The sequence below is a fragment of the Brachionichthys hirsutus genome, chromosome 11, assembly GCF_040956055.1.
Source record: "Brachionichthys hirsutus isolate HB-005 chromosome 11, CSIRO-AGI_Bhir_v1, whole genome shotgun sequence".
Classification (NCBI taxonomy): Eukaryota; Metazoa; Chordata; class Actinopteri; order Lophiiformes; family Brachionichthyidae; genus Brachionichthys; species Brachionichthys hirsutus.
Window position 1 is genome coordinate 12,142,940 of NC_090907.1, and position 21,645 is coordinate 12,164,584.

The following is a 21,645-nucleotide window of genomic DNA, read 5'->3' on the forward strand; positions in this document are numbered from 1 at the left end:
GCACGTTTGTGCTTGTGTGTGTGTGTGTTGTCATTTTCACGGCCTCTAGCTTGTGCTTTTGCAGTGCAATTTCAGTGATGAAGCTTGTAGGAGAGTCTAGAGTGAATTAGGTGGAGGATAGCTGCCCCGCCTCTCCTCTTCTTTCTCATTGGATTATTGGCTCCTCTTAGAGTGCAGTGATTGACTGTCTCTGCAGTTGCACTTGGATGCCAAGATGGCCAGAGCACTTTCATTAGTGTGTGGACATGCAGACCAAGGTCGGCTGCTCATGATTGTGCGGCACTGCGGACGACGCACAAGGCGAATCTAACTGCTGTCACAGACGGGGAAAACACGCCCCCCAGTCTCTCGGATGCAGTGATGAGTCAGCGTCTTGTGTCTAAACAAGTTTCACGCCCACTCCTGGGGTGAGTCCTGTTTGGGAAGTAGCCTCAGTGCTGACCCAGACAGATAAGAACCCTAGACATGAGCCTCATGTGTGGCCGATGTCCTTTCCAGGTGTAGAGACAGACAAATGAATTGTGGGTTTCCTGCCCTCACATTGTAACTCTGTGGAGAGACTCGAATGCATTTGTGTGATTAAAAAAGCCAGTTACTTTGAGACCCAGCTGGAGGACATCTCTTCTTTTGTTAAGAATGACCAAATGTCAGCTACCTGTTCATCAAACACTGGGACGTTCAGGATTCCATGCTAGGCAGCATTTTTAGAAGTTCTTGTTAATGCAGGCTCAATTTTCAAACCTTGGAAGCTCCAAACCCAAGTGGCCTTTTAGATTGTTTTATTGACTCACAAATGAGCTGTGCAGCTCAAAATAACTTGATTGGTTCATAGAAGCTGAATGTGATTATTGGATTATAACATTATACTGGAGACAGGTTTGTTTCTTCAGCTCCGTCTGCAGCATTTGCTCCTGTCAGCAGCCTCCAGTAGAAATGCTGATAATTCAGTCAGGATGTCACATTTACTACCCTCACTAAAACTGAAGACGGGGGCAACTGATTGAATTGCATTTTCTCTCCTGCTGACCGTCTTTCATTCTATCCTCCCAACACACGTCTGACTGACAAATGGATTTGCCATCTCCACATTTACCGGTACCAGTCTGCTTCTCTGCAAGGAGCTCAGGGTAAAACAATAATGCAGCTCCAATCACCTTTTAAGAAACGTAAAACTAAACTCAGAACACACTGGATGTGTGTCTTTCACAGGGAGCTTCCCTTTTCCCGTCCTTTTGGGCCATCGGGCCAGCGCTGCTTCAGCCCCTTGAGTCTGGTCCTTCATCTCTCTGTGGTTTGAGGAACCTGTCACAACTGGCGTCCGCGTAGGCCACAGTCAGCAGCCACTCCATCCACAGCAGGCTCCACTTCAGGACCCTCAACCCGCGGAGACACATCTGTGATCCCGGAAGGGGGCCGCCCCCCGACGGGGAACCTGGGCCGGAAGCATATCTTTGTCAACCACCATATGTGCTGGTTTAACTCCTCTCTCAAAATATCTCTCTTCCCTGGCTAAAACCTGGACATTACTGTCCTCAAAGGAGTGTCATGTGTCTTCCACGTGCAGGTGGACTGCTGAGTCATCCTGGGGAGTTGGCTCTCCTGTGTTGAGCCAGATGCTTGTGGAGTACTTGTTTGGTCTCCCCAATGTCCACGTCGCTGCATTCTTCGCTGCACTGGACAGCAGAAAAAAATGTCACCGATACTTGAGTTGGAACTAATACTAAATACTTTTTATTGATTTTGTCCCTCAGAGGGCAATTTGGCACATCGCCGCGTGCGCATGCACCCAGGCAATGTGGGTGAAGTGTCTTGCCTAAGGACACAACGACAGCGTACACATGTGCCTGAGCCGGGAGTTGAACCGCCAACCTCTCGATCACAGGACAACCCTCTCAACCACTGCGCCACTGCGGATAGCTGGTGGTCCGCTGTACATATTTTAATATATATATATATATTATATTATATATCAGTCGCATCAGCCAAACTATTTAAAAAAAAGTGTGACTTATAGTCCGGAAAATACGGTGTGTATGTGTGTGTGTGTGTGTGTGTGTGTGTGTGTGTGTATGTGTGTGTGTGTGTATGACCTTTACTAAAAGTGTTTTTGGAAACTCGTTTAGTATTTCCTCTTTCCAGCGTGGAAACTGTGACGAAAGCAGCAGCAGCCTCTGTGGGCTGAACTCCCCCCAAGTGGGCAGGCTGTGGGCTGTTGCAGTATTTCCTCCAGTAGCGGCTGGTGTTGGGGGGGGGCGAATGCAAAGGACGGGGTGAAGTGGAGAAGGTTGATTTGCTGTGGCGAAAATGAAGAAGAAGAAGTAGCGATTGTCTTGATTATAAGGGGAGCTGTGAAAGATAAATGAGACAGACTGCTATTAGCATTGACTTCTGTTACCGTGTAATAACCCTTTTATTAAATGTGCTTTAAAGGGTCATGATTTAGCCTGTAGCCTCGCCTGCCTCCATTTTGACCGTTTGAAGTTGCATCTCTGTGCTGTTTCTGCAGACGCTCCAGCTGCTGCATCCATGCCACAGTTAAAGCCCTTCAGCGTTCAGCGGACGGGAATCCTCCATTTCTTACGAGGCTTTGATGATGAGGCATGAGTCGGCGTTCCGTTTTTCAGCCGGACGGGATAGAGGCAAAGTGAGCCAAATCAATCAAACGCTGCGTTTGTTAAACCTGGAGAACATATTGTCTGAAATATGATGCAGTATTAAAGAAAACACCAAAGAAGGACTGAAAAGAATATCTCTTTCCATAAATAGAATGCTGCTTAAACTTTATTATTATTTATATTACTAGCATGCTGAATGAAGACTTCCTCCGTTGCTCTGCTGGTTTTTACGGCTCTATTGTGGCAGCCGGGTGGCACGTGTGCAAGGAGGGGCCCGTGCCAAACCGGAAACGATGAGGTCATAGCGAAAGTGGACGACAGGAGGAGGGCAGCGGAGGGGAGGGGAGTGACATTGATTCGCAGATGAGCTCAGCTGCAAAGGCGTGGGCTGCTCCCCCTCTCTCTCTCTCTCTCTCGTCCCTCCTCCGGCCGGTTTGGCGGCCGACAGTGTTTTGTTGTGAGAGAGAATGAGCTAGGACAGACGCCAGCCCTCGCTGACATGGTGGGAGACGTGTTTCTGTGGAGCTCCTGCTGTCTCAGGCTGTGGAAGCGGGACAAGAAGGTGAGGCTGTCCGCCGGCGCTGCTCCGGGTTCCTCGGTGTGTTTCCTGGGAGGCTGAGTTTCCAGATGCTCGTTCCATCCTTACGTCTCCTCTTAAATCGTGGTGCTGCCTGATTCGTCTGTCACCTTGAACTGGGTCAGCGTGTTTCCCAGTCGTTGCACATCTGTCCATCTTTTCTGTGCTCTAGATCTTTTTTTTTTCTTCCCCTCATCATGAAAAACTGATGAGCCACGGCGTGTGTTCTATTTTTAGAGGCAGGATATATGGCATTCAGGAGGCACACAACTCCGAGATAGCAAGTCCCGTCTAATGAATAGATCGCTGCACGCTGTCATTTGGATTCGCCACCTACATGCAGGTATTCCTCAGAGGATGTGAGAGGAGGAAGATGGAGACGGTTCCTAGAGCTGAGGCCTGCGTTCACTGTGGGGCTGAAGGGGCTTTCCATTGTAAGGGCATCAATGTGGGCTACTGTTTCCTCTCCCGGGCTTTCGGTTTAATTGTGTTTGTTTGATTGCACCTCTAAAAGCAAATGGGCATCATGTCTTACTCAGACTTTGTTTCTGTTCCTACAGTCGTCAGGTTGAAACCGTTCAATCACACCTCTGCCGAGGAGGTTGTGTTTTTTCTTTTTTTTTAATAATCTCATTTGAAAAATGAATTATTTGCAACCACGCCTGTACACAGATGATGCACAGGTAAAATAAAGGAGTCACGTCAACATGTTTATTCAGAATATCTCATAATGATTATTTCCTCCACCAAGAAGGTTCTGTTTTTGACGGCGCTTGTTTGTTAGCAGGATTACAGAAAAACTGCTTGATGAATACAAATCTGGAGATGGGTCTTGATCTAACTTACATCCTGTTAAATTTTGAGAGCGATCCGGATGCCTGTCTGCATACAAAACAATCAGGAGTTTCCCATTTACTTATAATGGAGGCTTTTACACACACACACACACAAAATATCTTGTAAAATGTGCATTTAATTCACAGTCATGAAGGGATCCGATAAGAACTATCGTGAAAAATGTCTTCTGGATCTGATCCAGAATGAGGTTAGGAAAAAAATATTACATTTTAACATTAAATCGCCATTTATGGATTCAACAATCTGTTAAAAACATCAACTCTGATTCACTTTTACTTTTCATGGTTGGTGTATAAAGATACCGAGATCAATGTAGAACCTTTTGATCCAGATCACCATGTGGATCCAGGCGTTTTGAAAAGCATGATTTCTTTATTGTTCAACACTAGAATTTCCCTTTGATGTATTTCTGGACTCGGATCCGGTTCTGGTTCTAGGGAGGGTCGGGTACAGAACACATCTTTATGAGGTCACTTTATAAACATAGTTAGTTAGGTTATTTATTGACTGTGGGAGGTCAGTCACTCGTGACCTCTGATCAACGTTCAGCCAATGAGGGAGGCTTGCAGATTAAGTTCAACACACCAAACATGAGCTACAGTGTTGCCAGATATCCCATAATTTAGCGAGGCCACTCACAATCACCTTCGGCGGTGTTGCCATGAGGTCAGCATTCTGCTTTTAGCCAGATGGGAGTGAAGTCAGACCATCCGACTGGTGTTTATGTGGGACTGTGAGCACATTCACAAACACAAACACACACGTCCTCAGTTTGCACGAGTTTCAAACAAAACGTTTGTTCTGTAAAATGCTGCAAAATAGTGCAAAACCCAAACACGACATTTCCCGTCAGTGTGCGTCCAGAAAAGCATCAAGAACCGCGTTTCCGAGGCTAAAAGTTCAACGTAGACGTGAGACATTTCATTCAATGACTTCATTCTTGCTTTACAAGCCGCCCAGTAGCCTGTGAGCGGGTCACGGATTAAAGCGCTGACTCGCCGTTTTATATGAAATAGTGATGCTCTCTTAGTCTGGGTTTACATCTGGGGTGCACGTTGGTATTGGCGTCATTCATACAGACAGAATCCAGACATGTGCTATTGTGATTTCAGATGTGTTGGTTTGTCACCAGGGACGGGACGGTGGCGTAGCGAGTAGCGCTGTCGCCTCACATCGAGGAGGTACCGGGTCCGAGTTCGTATGTTCTCCCCGTGTCTGCGTGGGTTTTCCCCGGGTTCTCCAGTTTCCTCCCTTGTCCGTTGTGTGTGCGTGAACGGTTGTCTGTCTGTGTGTGGCCACGCGATGCTGCTGCCTCTCGCCCATAAGAGAGTTTTGAACAAAGTTGATGTCATAACTTGTGTTGGATGATATTTTTATTTATGTATTATTAATACTATTTACTTGAAGTTTGATTGTTGATCGATGGAGTACGGTGGTTTTCTCAACCTGATAAATTAAAAAGATCTATGTTATAACTAGAAAAGCAGCTCATTCCCCTCAAAATTAGATTTACACCGTCCACATTGTGATCTGGATCATCACCAAATGGTTATGAATTGTTCTTGGTATCTGGAAACATCAAAAGTAAAAGTGAAACTGAGTTGATGTGTATTTTTAACTGATTTTTAATCTGTAAATGGTGTTTTAATGTTGTTACTGACTCCATTCTGAATCATATTCAAATGAAATTCAGTGGTGAGATCAAGGCCCCCACCCTACATGACTGGGTCAAATTCTATAAACATCGGTCAATAATCAACCGAGATATTGAGGAATTAATCTTTAAGCTCCATTGAAGTAATCCAGGATCCAGGATCTCTTATCCTGTTTAATTATCTGTTCCTGGTAACATTCCCAACATTTCCTGAAAATCTCAACGGGATCCGTCCAGAAACTTTTGAGTTATCTTGCTAACAGACAGACGCCGGCGATGACAGAACCTCCGCCTCTCCTCAGCGGAGGTTCTTACGGCAGTAAGGAATCCATATATTTGTACAACTATGCAATTGCATATGTAATGTTTGTAACTTAAGTATGTGGTAGTAATAAGTAATATCAGGGCGGTGAGTCGGTCTCAGGGCTTCGGCGGAGCCTCCGCCCTGGAGGTCGAGACACACCCGACTCATCGTGTAATTTCGTTATGACACGCCCCCACTTAGCCGTCACTGGCTGCAGATGATCACGTTACATTGCTTGGCCAATCAGTGCTGCAGGGAATTTAGTGCGCTCAGTCTTCAACGTGTGACTGTCACACACCCTTTTCATCTCCATCCAGCATCCAGAGCTGTTGGTCGTCCGGTGACCAGTAGGTCAGCGGCTCGAATCCCGGCTCTGACTGTCCAACACGCTGTATAAGTGCAGTCCATTTATCATCCATCCTGTCTTCCTGTTTCCGATTTCCAGTGACACACACACACACACACACTTTGAGCACTGATTTGAAGCAGCTGCCTGGCCTCCTGATGTCTTGTCCTGGAGTCCTGAATTCTTACACGTACACTATAAGAGGGGGCGAAGCGACGACAGCAGGACCGTCAAACAGAAAGGAAACTCTTTCCTCCTTGAATCAGAGCCGAGTGATGCCGTGTTGTCCTGCGAGTCAGCTAGAAGGAGGTGCTCATCAATTACTTAAAGAACTAAATGATTGTGCAGCATCTTCCTGCAACCTGAGGGCCCTCATTGTGTGTGTGTGTGTGTGTGTGTGTGTGTGTGTGTTTCACTAGCAGGGTGGGGCTCTCTGCATTGATTCCATCGGTTCCTTCCTCTTTGTCTCCACTTCCCGGTTTGGTTTCAGTGTCGTGTAGAAACATTTCCCTCTTTAGATGTTTGGAGGTTCTTCTCTGACTTTCTGTAAACTTTAAGGTTCTGTCTTGGGATTGTCGGTTTCATATGCAGAAGGATATTGATCTACTTTCAACGTGTTTCCTCTGTGCTTCCTGTGAATGTTCATGGCGGCTCTTGGTTCTGGGGCCCCTCCTCACTCCTGGTCTACTTAATTAGCATCACAGGTCATTGCGGTCGACAGGCCCTGTCACCAGGTCCATGAAACGGGAAGCAGAGCCTCGGGGGAGCAAACAGCTCGAGCTGACGCCAGTTTCAGTGCAGAACGTTGCAGCTCATGTTTAATCATGAGAGTCGATGGGAGGGGGGGGGGGGTTCATTAGCATCAAAGGCCACAACATTACCTAACAGTTAAAGGGCGTCGATGTTATATGTGGGCCGCTTCATCGATTTCTCCCTCAGCGTGCGGAAGGACAGACAGATTTAATCAAGTCCTAGTAAAAGTGGGAGGGGCCTGGCAGCGGAGAAATCCATCTCTAGCTTTCAGTATCGCCCGCAGTGGCCAGAACTCGACCTACATCTGCAACGTTACGAAACCTTGCGTGGATTTCTGTCCCAGATCCACCAGAGCGTCCTTCGTCTCTCGTCCTTCGTCTTCGCGTCCTTCGTCTCACGTCCTTCGTCTCACGTCCTTCGTCTTGCGTCCTTTGTCTCGCGTCCTTCGTCTCACGTCCTTCGTCTCGCGTCCTTGCACGGGAAGCTCCTCCTCACTGTGTCCTCGTGTTTCCTCCAACAGGTCGCAGGGGAGCAGAAATATCACCCAGAATGCTTCACCTGCCTGAACTGCAGGGCGTTCATCGGTGATGGAGACACGTATGCGCTGGTGGAGAGGTCCAAACTTTACTGGTGAGCCTCAAGTCGGTCAAACCCAACCTGAACTGAACCTTTTTTTTATTCTTTACTCGGATTGTTGTTGTTTTTTTCCTAAATCCCTCCTGAACTCATAATCTGGTGAATTATTTTGATGGTTTTGTGCTCCTCTTCGTCTCTCCCGCTCTGGCTCCAGCGGTCACTGTTACTACCAGACCATTGTCACTCCAGTGTCGCTGCCGGACTCTCCCGGCTCCCGGATCCCCCACACCGTCACCCTGGTGTCCATCCCGGCGTTAGCGGAGGGCGCCAACGGCCGCAGGGGTCGAGGTTTCTCCGTGGCCATCGACCAGCCGCTCGGCTCGGCCGACGGCTGCAGCCCTGAACACGGACACACTGTCAGAGTCTCCCAGTGAGTCCACGAGTGCGTGCTTGTGCGCTTGGCAGATGTTTGTCACCATTGTGTGTGTCGGCGTGCGCCAGCAGGCGGAGCGGATGGATGAAGAAGATGAGGAAGCTCAGAGCGAGAGATTCATTTCAACGTGGGAGGAAGAGGAACCGAGCTGAAACGCGATCCGATCCGATCATTAATCGCGTGTTCTTCTTTGCTCAGGGTCGATTCGGACTGCATCAGCCCGGATGTGAAAGGCGCCATTCATGTCGGAGACCGGATCCTTGAAATCAACGGGACGCCCATTCACAATGTTCCCCTGGATGAGGTATTAACCGGGAATGTTCCGTTAACAGGACCGTTACCTGGGCAACAAGGATGTCAGTCGGTGCTGCAACCCGATATATATTCAAATCACTTCTGGTTCCGATGCTTCATCCTGGTTCTTTGCAGGTTAAAACGGTGCGTCGTTCGGCGCGCCGCAGTAAACTGTCGCTCGCCATCGGCAGCCTTTCATTTACAAAAAGGACATTTTACAGGAAGTCCGTCACATTTAGCCGGTCGTTTGCTGCTGAGACCAACAAACACGCTAACGTTCGCTCGCCTGATTGTCGTGAGGCGCCGCCGGCTGGAACGTGAGCTTAGTGGAGACTTCTTTAGTGGAGTGATTTCTGCTGTTTTGAAGGTCAGCAGAGGTCAGTGACTAAAAGCTTTAGATTAAGTATCTGATAGCATTGCTCCCTCATAAAGCCGAATGAGCGGCGGTGAGACTCGGATGGCGAGTCCCTCTGCAGCGCGGTGCGTCTCCTTCACGTCGTTTAATGCTGTAACGGCAAACTCTCCTCTTCCTCTCCAGATCGATTTGCTGATCCAAGAAACAAGTCGGCTGCTGCAGCTCACCATCGAGCACGACCCCCACAGTCGGGTGCAGGAGGAGGGCTTCTCCGGCGCCCGGTCCACCCCGCTGTCGGATGGCCCCGCCCTGCCCATCACCCAGCCTCCCGGCACCGGCACCGACGCCAGTACCATGAGATCCCGCATCATCACGTAAGGACGATTACAGAACACGTGACGCCATCCGGTGTTTTTTTTTAGCAATGATGAAGCTGGAAGTTGTGGTCGTAGATCTGACAGCAGCTACGTGTGTGTTTACACGTCATCATTATGTGGAAGTATTTCTGGACTCCACTTCTCTAAAGGGTTGAAATGTTCGCTCATTTCTTCTTTTACTTTCCGAAAAAAATCCAGAGGAAGTTTTTAAAAAATTCAAAGTCTTTGCATCAATCTGGGTCAGCTTTTAAATCAGAATAGCAATAATAATAAAATGTTTTGTTCCACATCGAACATGTTCTCTTTCCCCCGTTCTTCAAGTAATCAATTCCTCTGCTCCCCTCTTCTTCACCCCATCTTCATTGCATCCCCTTCATCTCCCCTCTCCCTTCTGTATCGTTCTCTTCTCGCCACCCTTTCCTGTCTCCGCCCTCACGCTTCAGGCGAAGCTGCAGCATCGATAAGTCGCCAGGCTCCAGCAATGCAGCGTCGCCGAGCTCCCAGAGAAAGGACATCAATTGCTCCGAGTCGCTCCGTGTCGTTTCGAATCGGACGCACCGTATCTTCCGTCCGTCTGATCTCATCCACGGAGAGGTGCTTGGCAAGGGATGCTTTGGACAGGCCATCAAGGTAAGACGTGCACGTGCCACCGTTTCGATGTAGCGTGCACCAGGACCAGATAGAACTGTGTAGTTGTACCTCCGTTGTCCAGATGAGGGTAGCGTTGGGAAAAAGCAAGAGGGGAATTGGAACCAAGAGGTCAAAGGTTGCATCAGAATAAGGCGTCTCACATGAAGTGGGTTCATCTGTCTTTTAATAGGTGACCCACAAGGAGACAGGCGAGGTGATGGTAATGAAGGAGCTGATCCGCTTTGATGACGAAACGCAGAGGACGTTCCTGAAAGAGGTCAGCGGCGCCGTCACCTCCTGCAACTTGCCAGATGTTGTGTCACATATATTCGCTTTGAGGCCGAGGCTAAACTCAAATCTGCAACCAGCATGTTCAAGAAAAGTATTTATTGTACTCCAAGTCAGCAGAACGGAATGTAGAGGATGCTTTTATCACCTGAACATGAACTAGGAGACAAAAAGCTGCCTTCAAACATTTCAAAAGACTTTCAGCCAAAACTCGTCCGTCAAAACTCTCAAGGCTTGCGTGAGAGTCTCTGAGCTTTTACCCCTGAACTCAATTACCCCTCAACTCAATTTGCCCTGAACTCAATTACCCCTGTGCGTGTGCATGGGGTGACCGCCTTCTGGCTGGAGTGCTTAAAGTTTGGGTAAATTGTTCCCTCCTGTGTTGTGTTAGTGTCGTCGTAGCCCAATGTAACGTCTGTGCTTTGTAATTGGTGCAGACGACAGTGCTGAAAGCACAAACCCTGAGGGAGGCGGGATTATTGCTCCTCTGCTGGGGGGGGGGGCGCTCTCTCATTACTCAGTCTCTTGGGATCTTGTTTCGTGCTTCGACACCACATGCTCAGGCAGTTGTGTGTGAATTGTGTTTGTCTTTCATACAAACCGTTTTTGAGGTTCCACTTCAAATGTTTTTCTTAACTTTGACGGGAGCCAGTACGACGGAGTAGTGTTACGTAATGTTGTAATGTTACGAGAAAAAAAGTCGGAATGTTACAAGAAAAAAAGTTGTCATGTTACGAGATTAAAGTCGTAATGTTACGAGAAAAAAAGTCATAATGTTACGAGAAAAAAGTCATAATGTTACGATAAAAAAGTCACAATGTTACGATAAAAAAGTCACAATGTTACAATAAAAAGTCACAATGTTATGATAAAAAAGTCACAATGTTACAATAAAAAGTCCTAATATTACGAGGGGAAAAGTCTCAATATTGCGAGAATAACATTGTAAGAGAGCCTGCCGCGGCGCCGCTTTCGTCACAATGAGAAATGTTGAGCATTTTGTGAAGCTTTAGTTCGGTAAAGTCAGAAACTTTATTGACTTCCGGCATCAATAACTCATCGGTGATTCGTTATCAAGATATAAACGATGCTTCTTTCCCATTGTTGTAACGTAGACGCCACAAGCTCAGTATTATCAAAAGTAGCTGCCTTTCAAATGGCAGAAATAACATCTCGTAACATTACGTCTTTTTTTCTTGTAAAATTAATCAATCCGTTTTTTTCAAGTAACTATTTCAGTAAATAGGAGGAGAGGCTCTTCCCATCAGTATAGCACACAACGTTATCCATAACAGGAAATGAGCATTGTGAAGTTTTGCTCAGAGAAGCACGAGGTGATGAAGACGACCTCCATCGTGAGCAGACGTCCGATCTGCTCGGTTGATCGCTTGAAGGCGCTTTTGTCATTGATCCGTTCTGTATATAAAACTGTTTCCTCAGGTGAAGGTCATGCGTTGTCTGGATCACCCCAACGTGCTCAAGTTCATCGGCGTCCTCTACAAGGACAAGAGGCTCAACTTCATTGCAGAGTACATAAAGGGCGGCACGCTGAGGGAGATCATCAAGGAAATGGTGAGAGCGCCGTGTTTGTCTGCTTCCTGTTCAGCCTTCAAAGATGTGGCCGCCTCATGAAACTCAAGTAGTTCAAAGCCAGTTCAGACTGAAGACTAACACTTCCTGCTTAAAACCCGAAAGGTCAGAAGGCTTGCGAGGCGCCGCTTTCACGGTCTGTATCCATGCTGACAATCACCATCGAGCGAGCTTCTGCCCTTCTGCTTCGGCCATTAGTCCGAGACAGTCAGCCATAACTACTAAATCAATATCTGTATCATTTCCAATCATATTTTATGATGCTGCAAATTCCAGTCAGCTGTAAAACAAAAAACAAAAGGCTGAGAATCAAGGAATAGAACTGAAGCACATAAAGTTGTTTCCATAAATGTAAATCTCCACCATTTTCTTGTTGCACTTAATTTAGGAGTATTTCAGAGTTTTCAGATCAGCACAAGCCAGTCAGGCGACAATTTCTGGCCTGAATGGGATTTTATATGAAGTAGAAAAGCACTCAGAGAGCGCAGACCTCCGCCAAGCAGCTCATTCTCCTCATAATTAGATCTACAGCGTCCACATGGTGAATCTGCATCATCATCAAAAGGTTCTAGATTGTTCTTGGAATCTTTACACACCAACCATGAAAAGTAAAAGTGAATCAGAGTTGTTTAATTTTTAACAGCGTTCTGAATCTGTAAATGGGGATTTCAATGTTAAAATTAAATATTTATTCCTGACTCCATTCTGGATTCGATCTGGATCCAATTCGGCGGTGAGATGGAGGCCCCCACCCTACATGACTGTGTCAAATCCCATAAACATCGGTCAATAATCAACTGAGATTTTTTTAAGCTCCATTGACTGCAATGTTACTGAAAATGTCTAAGTAATCAAGAATCCACAATCTCTTCTGGATCATGAGCAACATTTTATCGTCTGTTCCTGGTCAGATTCCCAACATGTCCTGAAAATATCATCCAGATCTGTCCAGAATGTTTTGAGTAGAGACATCACCTCCTCGTCGGCGGTAAATGTGAAGTAAATGGCGTCCACTGCTTTCTGCTCACAGGACAGCAGCTATCCCTGGAACCAGAGGGTCAGTTTCGCCTGTGACATCGCTGCTGGGATGGTGAGTCCATGTGAAGGCGCTGTCTCCCTCTGGTGGCCACAATGAGCTACAACACCTTCTACTATTGTTTTCCATCCCCCTCTGTGGACATTTCAGAGAGAATTCCTGCAGGATTAGACCATTTTACTGTTTTCCCTTGATATGAGCACAATGAAGAATAGGGGGGGGGGGCATGACTTGATGATTGTTTCTGCAGCAGCAGCTACTGGATTGAAACAATGCAGCGTTGTTCCTCTTGGTGTGGCGTTACTAATCTGTTCTCTCTGTTTCTCATCCTGTCCGTCCGTCCGTCCGTCCGTTGCTCAGACTTACCTGCATTCCATGAACATAATCCACAGAGACCTGAACTCACACAACTGTCTAGTCCGAGAGGTAAGCGCCCCGTAAGCGTGTGCCGATCTGTGCACGTAGCTGTGCACGCCGCGGGAATGTTTGATTGATTTCAGGCCGTGCGCCTGTCGTCTGCTGGGTCGCCTCGGTTGCAGCAACAAAGGAGAGTCGTTGCAGACGAAGCCTTCTTGCAGCAGCTCCGACAGCGATGGCGCCGCGTCTTCTCTTTGATGACTTCGAGCTCATCCAAAGAGAAGAGAAAAAACTGGACTGAACGAAATCGACCGGCCTCGCCAACGCCGTTTCCCTTCCCTGCTGCAGAACAACGCCGTGGTGGTGGCCGACTTCGGGCTGTCGCGGCTGATGGTGGATGACAAGCAGGAGGAGAAGCTGTCGGGCCTGAGGAGGCCCGACCGCAGGAAGAGGTACACCGTGGTGGGGAACCCTTACTGGATGGCGCCGGAGATGATTCACGGTACGATGCGGCGCTTCAGCTGACGACGAGATCTCTGACCTCTGCAGCCTAACTGTGTTCTGACCCCCCCCCCCCCCCCCCCAGGGAAGAGCTACGATGAGAGAGTGGACATCTTCTCCTTCGGCATCATGCTCTGTGAAGTGAGTGACGCTTCGCTGGCATTCATTGAAGCCCAGACTGATTTCCCATCGATTGCTGTTTAATGATCGCAGGTGGCTTCATTGCATTCGAGAGGGGCTTTCCATCTCGCTTTGGAGTACAAATCCTTTAAACTCCACTTTAAACTACTTTAAGAATGTTTTTCAGCGACCAGATTAAAATGTTCATTCATTCATTCACTCATTCATTCATTCATTCAGACGATTGATGGTTTGGTCGGCTCCTCCTCCTCTGCCTCGCTCTGACTCTCCCTCTCCTTCCAGATCATCGGCAGGGTGAACGCTGACCCCGACTACCTCCCCAGGGCAACGGACTTCGGACTGAACGTTTCTGGCTTCCTGGAGCACTATTGCCCCAAAAACTGCCCCCCTGCGTTCTTCCCCGTGGCCGCTGTGTGCTGCGACCTCGACGCGGACAAACGGTCAGATTTCTACCGCGGATTCAACCTGAAGTGTTTCCGAAAGGGAGCGAGAAATATTGGCCTAGAGTCCAGCTCGCGTCTGTACACGTGATCCTGTCTGCTTCCCAAACCTCCAGGCCTGCGTTCTCCAAACTGACGGAGTGGCTGGAGAGCCTGAAGATGCGCTTGGACATCGGTTTGCCTCTGGTGTCCGAACTGGACCAGCTGCACAGGGCCTTCTGGGAGAACCCCGAAAACCGCTTGCAGCCGCACCCTGAACAGCCGGAGGAGAGCTGAGGAGAAATAAAGGGGGGGGGCGGGGCAGCGGCTGGAGGCGTGGCCAAAGCACTCCTCTGTGTTTGAAGCTGCGGGTGTGGGCCGGCTCAACAGACTCAGGAGGAAGGCGCGCGCACACACACACACACTGATTGATTCCAAAGGGGAACGTTTCATATGCAATCTCACGTTTAACTTGCTGTATTTGCTGTCGTGTGTCTATTCATGTGGAAAACTGAATCGGGACACAAAGGCGTGGGTCGGACCCCGGGGCTCGTCACAGGCGATGATCTCACTGTCCACGTTCGAGATTCAAGCAGCTCGCTAAAGAGTGCGTGACTGTAAATAATGCTGTCGGGTCAAGCCCCCCCCCCCCCCCCCCGGCATCATTGCTCATGAACATGTGGCGCTGCACCTCCCTCATTAATTATGCACTGATTTAGCATCACACGCTCGTTATTTTCCAGAGCTATTAGCATATTCCATCTCCCGCCTGAAACACCACCAACCACTGAAGGTCACCTTTAGCACTGTAAATCTTTTAAATATTGTAAATGCACAGACATATTTTAGATACATATGCGACATTGCCGTATTTTTATTGGCCGACACACTCAAAATGAAGGCGAGTGAAAGTTTGCCTCCGTTGGAAGTCGCTCGTTATTTGGGATTATCACATTTAAATTAGGTTAAAGAGGCGGAGCTCAATCTGCATATTCTGACCATGTGATGGGATTGGGGAACGGGACGAGGCGATAGGCCTGTCCTCTCGCCTTGTGTCCCGCCAGGTCCCACCTCATTGGTCCGCTGTCTGTCCAATCAGCTTTCGCCCCTCTGCCGTTTGTTTACATGTAAATCCTTGCTGTAAATATCGCTGCGTGTAAATCCTCTCCTCCGATGCCTCTCTTGCAGCTTCGAACATGCAAGTCTGTTTTTATTTTGTTTTGTTTTTTTACACGTCCGGTCTTTTATTCTCTTCCGAGCTGCGTGAGTTAACGGCCAGGTCTATTTAGCTTCTTAAGTGACCTGTTTTTGGTTTGTTTGTTTGTTGTTGTTTTTTTTGGGGGGGGGGGGTTAGTGTAAGAAAACAAAGAACGAAAGACTTCTGCAGAGAACACAGACTTTAAAGGAAGAACACATTGCCTGTTTTTGTATTGCTCTGAGTGCTTTACTTTGCACTAGAAGCCCCCCCCCCGCCTGGGGGGGTTGAAGCTCGGCTTGTTCCTTTAATCCTCTCTGTTCAGGTCGATGTGTGAATGCGAGACGCTGGCAGAGCCTTTCATCTGTAAAACTGTACCTGGGAAGTCCGACCTTTTTGACATCAAGCTCGCCCCCCTGAGGATTCGTGATGCTTTTCATTCGTCCACCGACGAGCCCTCCGTCGTTACAGCCGCTCGTGGCGACCGTTTGATATTCAAGCCGTTGTCCTACGTCTCCAGAAACCACCCTGTCTTTGCTACCGAGAGGACGTGACGTCTCCCGCGTGGACGTTGTCCCGTGTCGCCTCCGGATCCGCTCGTATGCGACGCTTAAAGCTGGCCTGTCTCACTCCTCGCCTCCTCCGTCTCACTCTCTTGGCTCAGGGCCGCACTTTTCTGGAACTCACTTCACAATCCGGTTCATCCAGCAGCTTCTAGGAAACGGCATAGTGAGACTCAGAGCACGCAGCCTCCTGTCACTGTGTAATAAAAAGCGTTCCCACGTCGTGTGTTTGTGAGGACACGTTGGCACTCGATGGGAATGTCGCCGCAGCGCTTCTTTGCCGGATCGTTACCTCTGATCAATGCTGTGCCTTGTCAGCGACTCCAAAGCATCATTTCCTTTTTTCACGATCATCAGAGCGAGCCTGATTCCAGTGGCCGGAAACATCCTGAGATTGCATTCCGTCTTGTATTAGTTTTATATTTTTCAGATTGTCATCGTCAGTTTTGATGTTTTAATTTAATTTTGGTCTTATTTAATTTTTTTATTTTGTCACAAAATGCTGTGAAAGAAATTCCGCACTTTATTGCTTGATGTAAACATTTAGACTCTGACTTTGTTTCCTTTTGTCGCAGCTGGAAATAAAAATGTTGCTTCTAAACTTGTGCCGATGATTCATTGATGCTGATCCATTGATGCTGTCCTATCTCCAACCGGCCCTCCAGCCTTCAAGGTGGCTGAGGGACAGAAAGAGGCGGGTGTAGTTGGAACCCTTTCCCACTGAGGCAGCTCTTATGTGGTGTTTAACAATCGCTTTCCTCGCAGACTTCACGGAGTCAGCAAAGAAAATACGTGAACATCATTCAGTATGTAAAAATTACAAATTGCATTTGCTCGGAAAGTGTTTACGGTTTGGCCACCAGGTGTCGCCAAACGCATCATTTACAGAGAAGTGGGATTTTGGAATCCTCGCATTAAGACGAGCTCATCTTCCAACTTTGTGTAGAAATTCTGTACGCACTAGTACAACTAGTACTACTATTATATATATATATACATATAAACTGCATTTTACCTGTGGTGGAAAGGATATCCACCTAATAATGGCTCAATTATTATTCACAAAATATTCTTTGAAATAAACAAGTATTAAAAGTACCTTTAAAAAGTACACAACGCTGTGCCCTGTCGTCTTCCGAACCTCTTTGTCCGGTACCGGGTCGGGATGGAGCCTATCCCAGCAGTCAACGCGTAGACAATCATTCACACGCACGCACCTGGGGGCAATTTAGAGCAACCAACTCACCTGATTTGCATGATTTCATGGTGGGAGGAAGCCGGAGAACCCGGAGAGAACCCACGCAGACACAGGGAGAACCCACACAGACACGAGGAGAACCCACGCAGACACAGGGAGAACCCACACAGACCCGGCCTCCAGGCCTAATAATCTTCCATCAGTAATCTGTCAGATTCGGCTCATTTCAATCTTAACAGGCTGCTATATTTACTCTCACCCAGGAGGTTAGGTTGTTTTTTAATCTACACAATCGATTGGGATGAGTTCGTGGGATTACACAAAAAAACACTCCAAAGATTTGGATGAAACTGTATCGTTTCACAAAGGAGAACTATACCCTTAATTCAGATCCGGATTAAGGGGTGAATTCAGGGATTTGTTTAGGAACCGCTGAGCCTAACCTTTACAACAGGCATTACTATTGCCCCAAGATGCCCCCAAGATGCCCCCAGATGCCCCCAGTAACGCCCCTGCATATTTAATGTCTCGCATTCCTGGAACTTTTATTCTCGTATTTTATTTTGTGTGTTTTTCACTTCGCGGGTCACGTGACACCCCCCCCCCCCATCTCATCCACGTGTGATTGTTTTCATTCGACGCTGCTGCTGCTGTGCCGTGACGTCATCGGCCTGTCTGGCTCGTCGGTTTGAACGGTCGTTGCTGACGCCAAACGCTCACGGTCACACACACACACACACACGCACGCGCGCGCGGGGGGGACGGGTTAGTCCGGTCCAACGCGACACTCACGCTGTCATTTCGCCGCAGCTGCGCTCAGATTGAGCGAAAGGAAATTACAGAATCACCGAAGAAGACGGATAAGGAGCAGGAGGAGGAAGAGGAGGAGGAAGAGGAGGTCGCGGACTGAAACTTTTCCGATGGACAGCTCGTCCAGCAGCCACCGGTTCGGGCCCGGGATGTTTAATCACGGTGAGTATCATCACGGCCCGGGGGGGGGGGGGTTCGGAACCCGCTGCTAGACTGTCTCGGTTCTGCGGCACCGAGACGCGCCGCGTTCTGGACCGCGAGGAAACGGACGGTCTGCTCGGTGTTCCGACCGGTTCTGCTCGGGTTCTGGATCAAGCTGCTGCTGCTGTTGTTGTTTTTAAATCATTTTAAGCAAGAAAGTACAAAATGAAAGGCTCCTTGAAGTCACCGCGTTGCTGCAGCAACAGCCTGGACCACATTGAGTGACTGAGTTCAGGCTCATGTTTTAATCCTGTGGGATTATTAAAGCATTCTGATCCAACCTGGAGACACGCCCACTCAACAACCTGACCCAAATTAAGTTTTTCTTATTTACATATTTGTACATTTAAATGTAAAGATTTAAAACTGTACAAAAACTGCTGATCAAATGGGATTGGTAAAGATGCTGAGCGCGTCTTTAATCTGTGGACGAGTCTGTGGACGAGTCTGCGGATGAGTCTGCGGACGAGTCCGGGGACTCCGGGGACGAGTCTGTGGACGAGTCTGCGGACGAGTCTGCGGACGAGTCCGGGGACTCCGCGGACGCGATCCAGTCACGCACGTTTGTGGGGTTTTGCTGCAATTCAATCAATTTGATTTCTACGGCGCCAGAACAGAAAGTCATCTCAAGAGACTTTAGAGGAGAATCAGGGAAAGACAGAACCCAACTTGACCCACAAGAGCAAGCACTTTGGCAACGGAGGCCTTTAACAGGCAGAAACCTTGGACAGACCCGATGCTCATGGTGTACGGCTGTCTGTCTGAGGAGAGAGGCTGACTTTAGTTTCCTGTTTCAAACGGGCTCCTCCGCGTCGCCCGTTTCTTATCGGCTCTATGAAGCTCCACATCCTGGTCTGGCTTCAGGATCCGGAGCGCTGGCCGCTGCATTCCCTCCTCAGCCTAGCCTGCAGGGAGCGATGCGCAGGTGGAGGTAGAGGTGGGGGTGCTACTATTGATTAGAAAGTTCAGAGTCTGGCAGAATCCTTTCCTTTGATCACTTCTTTGTCCGTTTGGTCCCTTTCACGCCTTCACAAGCGTCGGTTCATCGATGGTGTGTGTGTGGGGGGGGCTGCTCTGTGGAGGCCTTTAATCTGCAGCAACATGCTCCTTTCCTGACAACTTGCAGCCTTCGGCATCGGACTTGAGGGCGGCGCCGCCAGCAGTGGCTGACATTCCTCAGGGAGCGTCTCGTGGAGAGATGATGCTGTCCTCACTCCCGGCTGCGGCGGCGCCGACGGCATCGCCGGCGGAGAAAAATCAGGAGAGCTCCCATTACAGCGTGGTGCAGGAATGCTGCGTGGCCGGCGTGCTCTACGCTTCCTGTGATTGGACGCTTCGGGCTTTCCGTCTGCAGGCCTCGTGGTCGAGGACGTCTGATTTTCCGTTCCGTTCTTCCCACATGGATTTCGCCCCCGAAGTGCTTCTGGAGTGACGCCTCCTGCTGCCGGGGGGGCGTTTTTAAAGAGCGGCGGCGACCAAACCTGTGTGGTTCTGAGGCGCTGGAAGAACCGCTCGACGGCAGACCGTGAACGATCCGGACCGCCCTCGACTGCTGACTAATGACCTCTGAGGCCAGCCGGGCGTTTTCTCTGCCTGGAAACGGTTATTCTCCTCCGGTCGTGAATAACGGCTCCCATCGTTGCCACCACTCCGCCTCATTTGCAGGAAAACCAAATTCCTGCCGCGGGCGGCGAACCCTCAAACGCTCGGATGCTTGGCTTGCAGCCTCTCTCGGGCTTCGCCGGTCGCACGCCACACGTGGCCGCGGCTAGCACGTCCCGTTCACAAGCGTGAGCTCACCATATGTCTCGCATACGAGAAGTGAAAAGTAATTGGCCCGTTTGATCGGAGCGTCGACGGCCTCGGCGCTCTGGATGCGGATCCGCGTGGAATGCCGGCGTCGGCCCGCGTCCCGGGGGGTTTGCCGTTGAGGCGCTGCAGATGTGCAGCAGCTGGATCCGGAGAGAGAGAGGCTAATGGGTTCTCGGCAGAAAGCATCAATGAGAGATTCAGAGATTCGTCCATCGGTTCGGACGCAGCGCTGGAAACGCAGAAGTCAATCCGGAGGATTTGGCGTGTGAAGCTCCGGGATTAGACGGGTGTAATCCCAGAGTGGATAATCCGCTCGTCAAAGTCACGGCTCAGCTGATTTCTGTTCATCGCGTTGACTCTGCTTGTGCTCTTCTCTTCCATGTTCCCCCGGCCTCCCGATGGATGTGGTCCCGTTTCTCCTGCTGATCCGTCATTCCCATCCGACCAGATGATGAGGTAAGAAATCCAGACTTCTCCAGAGGGGGGGGGGGGCATTGTGCTTCGCCGATGCTCCAGCAGGGTTTTGGTGCCGTTTGTGTTTGTAAGAATTGACAAGTCCCGAGGCCTCGGTTCCGTGAGGGGGGGACGGTTCCGTGAGGGGGGAACAGTTCCCTGAGGGGGGACGGTTCCGTGAGGTGGACGGTTCCCTGAGGGGGGGCGGTTCCCTGAGGGGGGACGGTTCCCTGATCAAGCGCATGGCGGATGCCTCCAAACCACGGGGCGCTCGGTGCAGGCGTGACCGTGCGTCTGCGCTTCGGGGCTTTTGCTTGACAAAGACGAGGCGTTGAGCGAGTGGAGGTGTGTCCTGCACGGCCAGATTTTCCCGTTCCTCGTGTCGCACGGCGGCGGCTCAGTATCTGTCATGTGTCTCCGTGTGCGTCTCGGACCCGCTGCTTCGGCGTCGGTGGTCGATGCGACCGTTTGGCCGTCCTTCTGACCGCCTGTCCAGCACCTCGGTGTCGGAGCTCCTGCCCCGCCCTTTTTGTTTTACTCCTCTTCTCCACATCCTAAAGTCCCACAGCTGTGTTTGGCCTGGCTGAAGGGGGGGGGGGGTTGTTTTAGAGCACCTCGGGGGTGCAGCGAGCGCTGATTCCTTTGATGGAGGCGACGCCTCGTGAGGACGCTGCCGGCGGCCGCTTGGCCCCCGGAGGCCTCGGCGGACGCCGGCCCCCGCCAGGGTTGCTCACACGATGATCTCTCACACATGAGGACGCGATTTTTCAAATGTCCGCACACATTTAGGTCCTGCTCTTCAAGCCACGCCCTTTTGGGGACACTCACCGAACACAAGCCACTTCTCCTCGACCCCGGGCGGAATAACCGCGGCGCCCCGCTGCTGTACCCTCACCCACTCTGCTGCGAGTGTGGCCTCATAACCCCCCTCCCCCTCACACACACACACACAGAATGACTTCACCTTTCATGTGTAGTGTCAGCTGTGGACAACGAGGCCGAGGACGGCACCGTTGTCTCTGCACACTCGTGCACACACACACGCACGCACACACACACACACACACTTTCACCACAGTGCATTCCTCTGTGGCTTTAGCTCAACTAGCCATTAGCTTCCTGCTCCTTCGATTACTGCAAAGTGTAGCCGGCCTATACTTGGACTTTATTAGCCCATTAGCCGGCGACTGCTATCGAGGCCGTTCCTTCTGCTCCCCTTGCAGCCATGTGTTTCATTTGCTGTCGCCCGCTCACGTGCACGCTCACGTGCACGCTCACTGCACTCCTTTACAAGCTGGAATGGCAGAAT

General features: G+C 49.6%; 1 protein-coding gene across 1 annotated transcript in view; it reads left to right on the forward strand.

Annotated features, from left to right (window-relative positions):
- The window catches only part of limk1a (LIM domain kinase 1a), a 34,769-nt gene extending 20,368 nt beyond the window's left edge, over window positions 1–14,401 (forward strand). Inside the window, exons 4-16 of the mRNA XM_068745810.1 lie at window positions 7,628–7,737; window positions 7,898–8,113; window positions 8,315–8,420; window positions 8,949–9,139; window positions 9,586–9,772; window positions 9,963–10,049; window positions 11,501–11,632; window positions 12,681–12,740; window positions 13,047–13,112; window positions 13,392–13,545; window positions 13,630–13,685; window positions 13,968–14,125; window positions 14,242–14,401. Of these exons, the coding sequence (XP_068601911.1) occupies window positions 7,628–7,737; window positions 7,898–8,113; window positions 8,315–8,420; window positions 8,949–9,139; window positions 9,586–9,772; window positions 9,963–10,049; window positions 11,501–11,632; window positions 12,681–12,740; window positions 13,047–13,112; window positions 13,392–13,545; window positions 13,630–13,685; window positions 13,968–14,125; window positions 14,242–14,401 (1,683 nt within the window). The remainder of the gene's footprint in view (window positions 1–7,627; window positions 7,738–7,897; window positions 8,114–8,314; window positions 8,421–8,948; window positions 9,140–9,585; window positions 9,773–9,962; window positions 10,050–11,500; window positions 11,633–12,680; window positions 12,741–13,046; window positions 13,113–13,391; window positions 13,546–13,629; window positions 13,686–13,967; window positions 14,126–14,241) is intronic.
- Window positions 14,402–21,645: the final 7,244 nt, after the last annotated feature.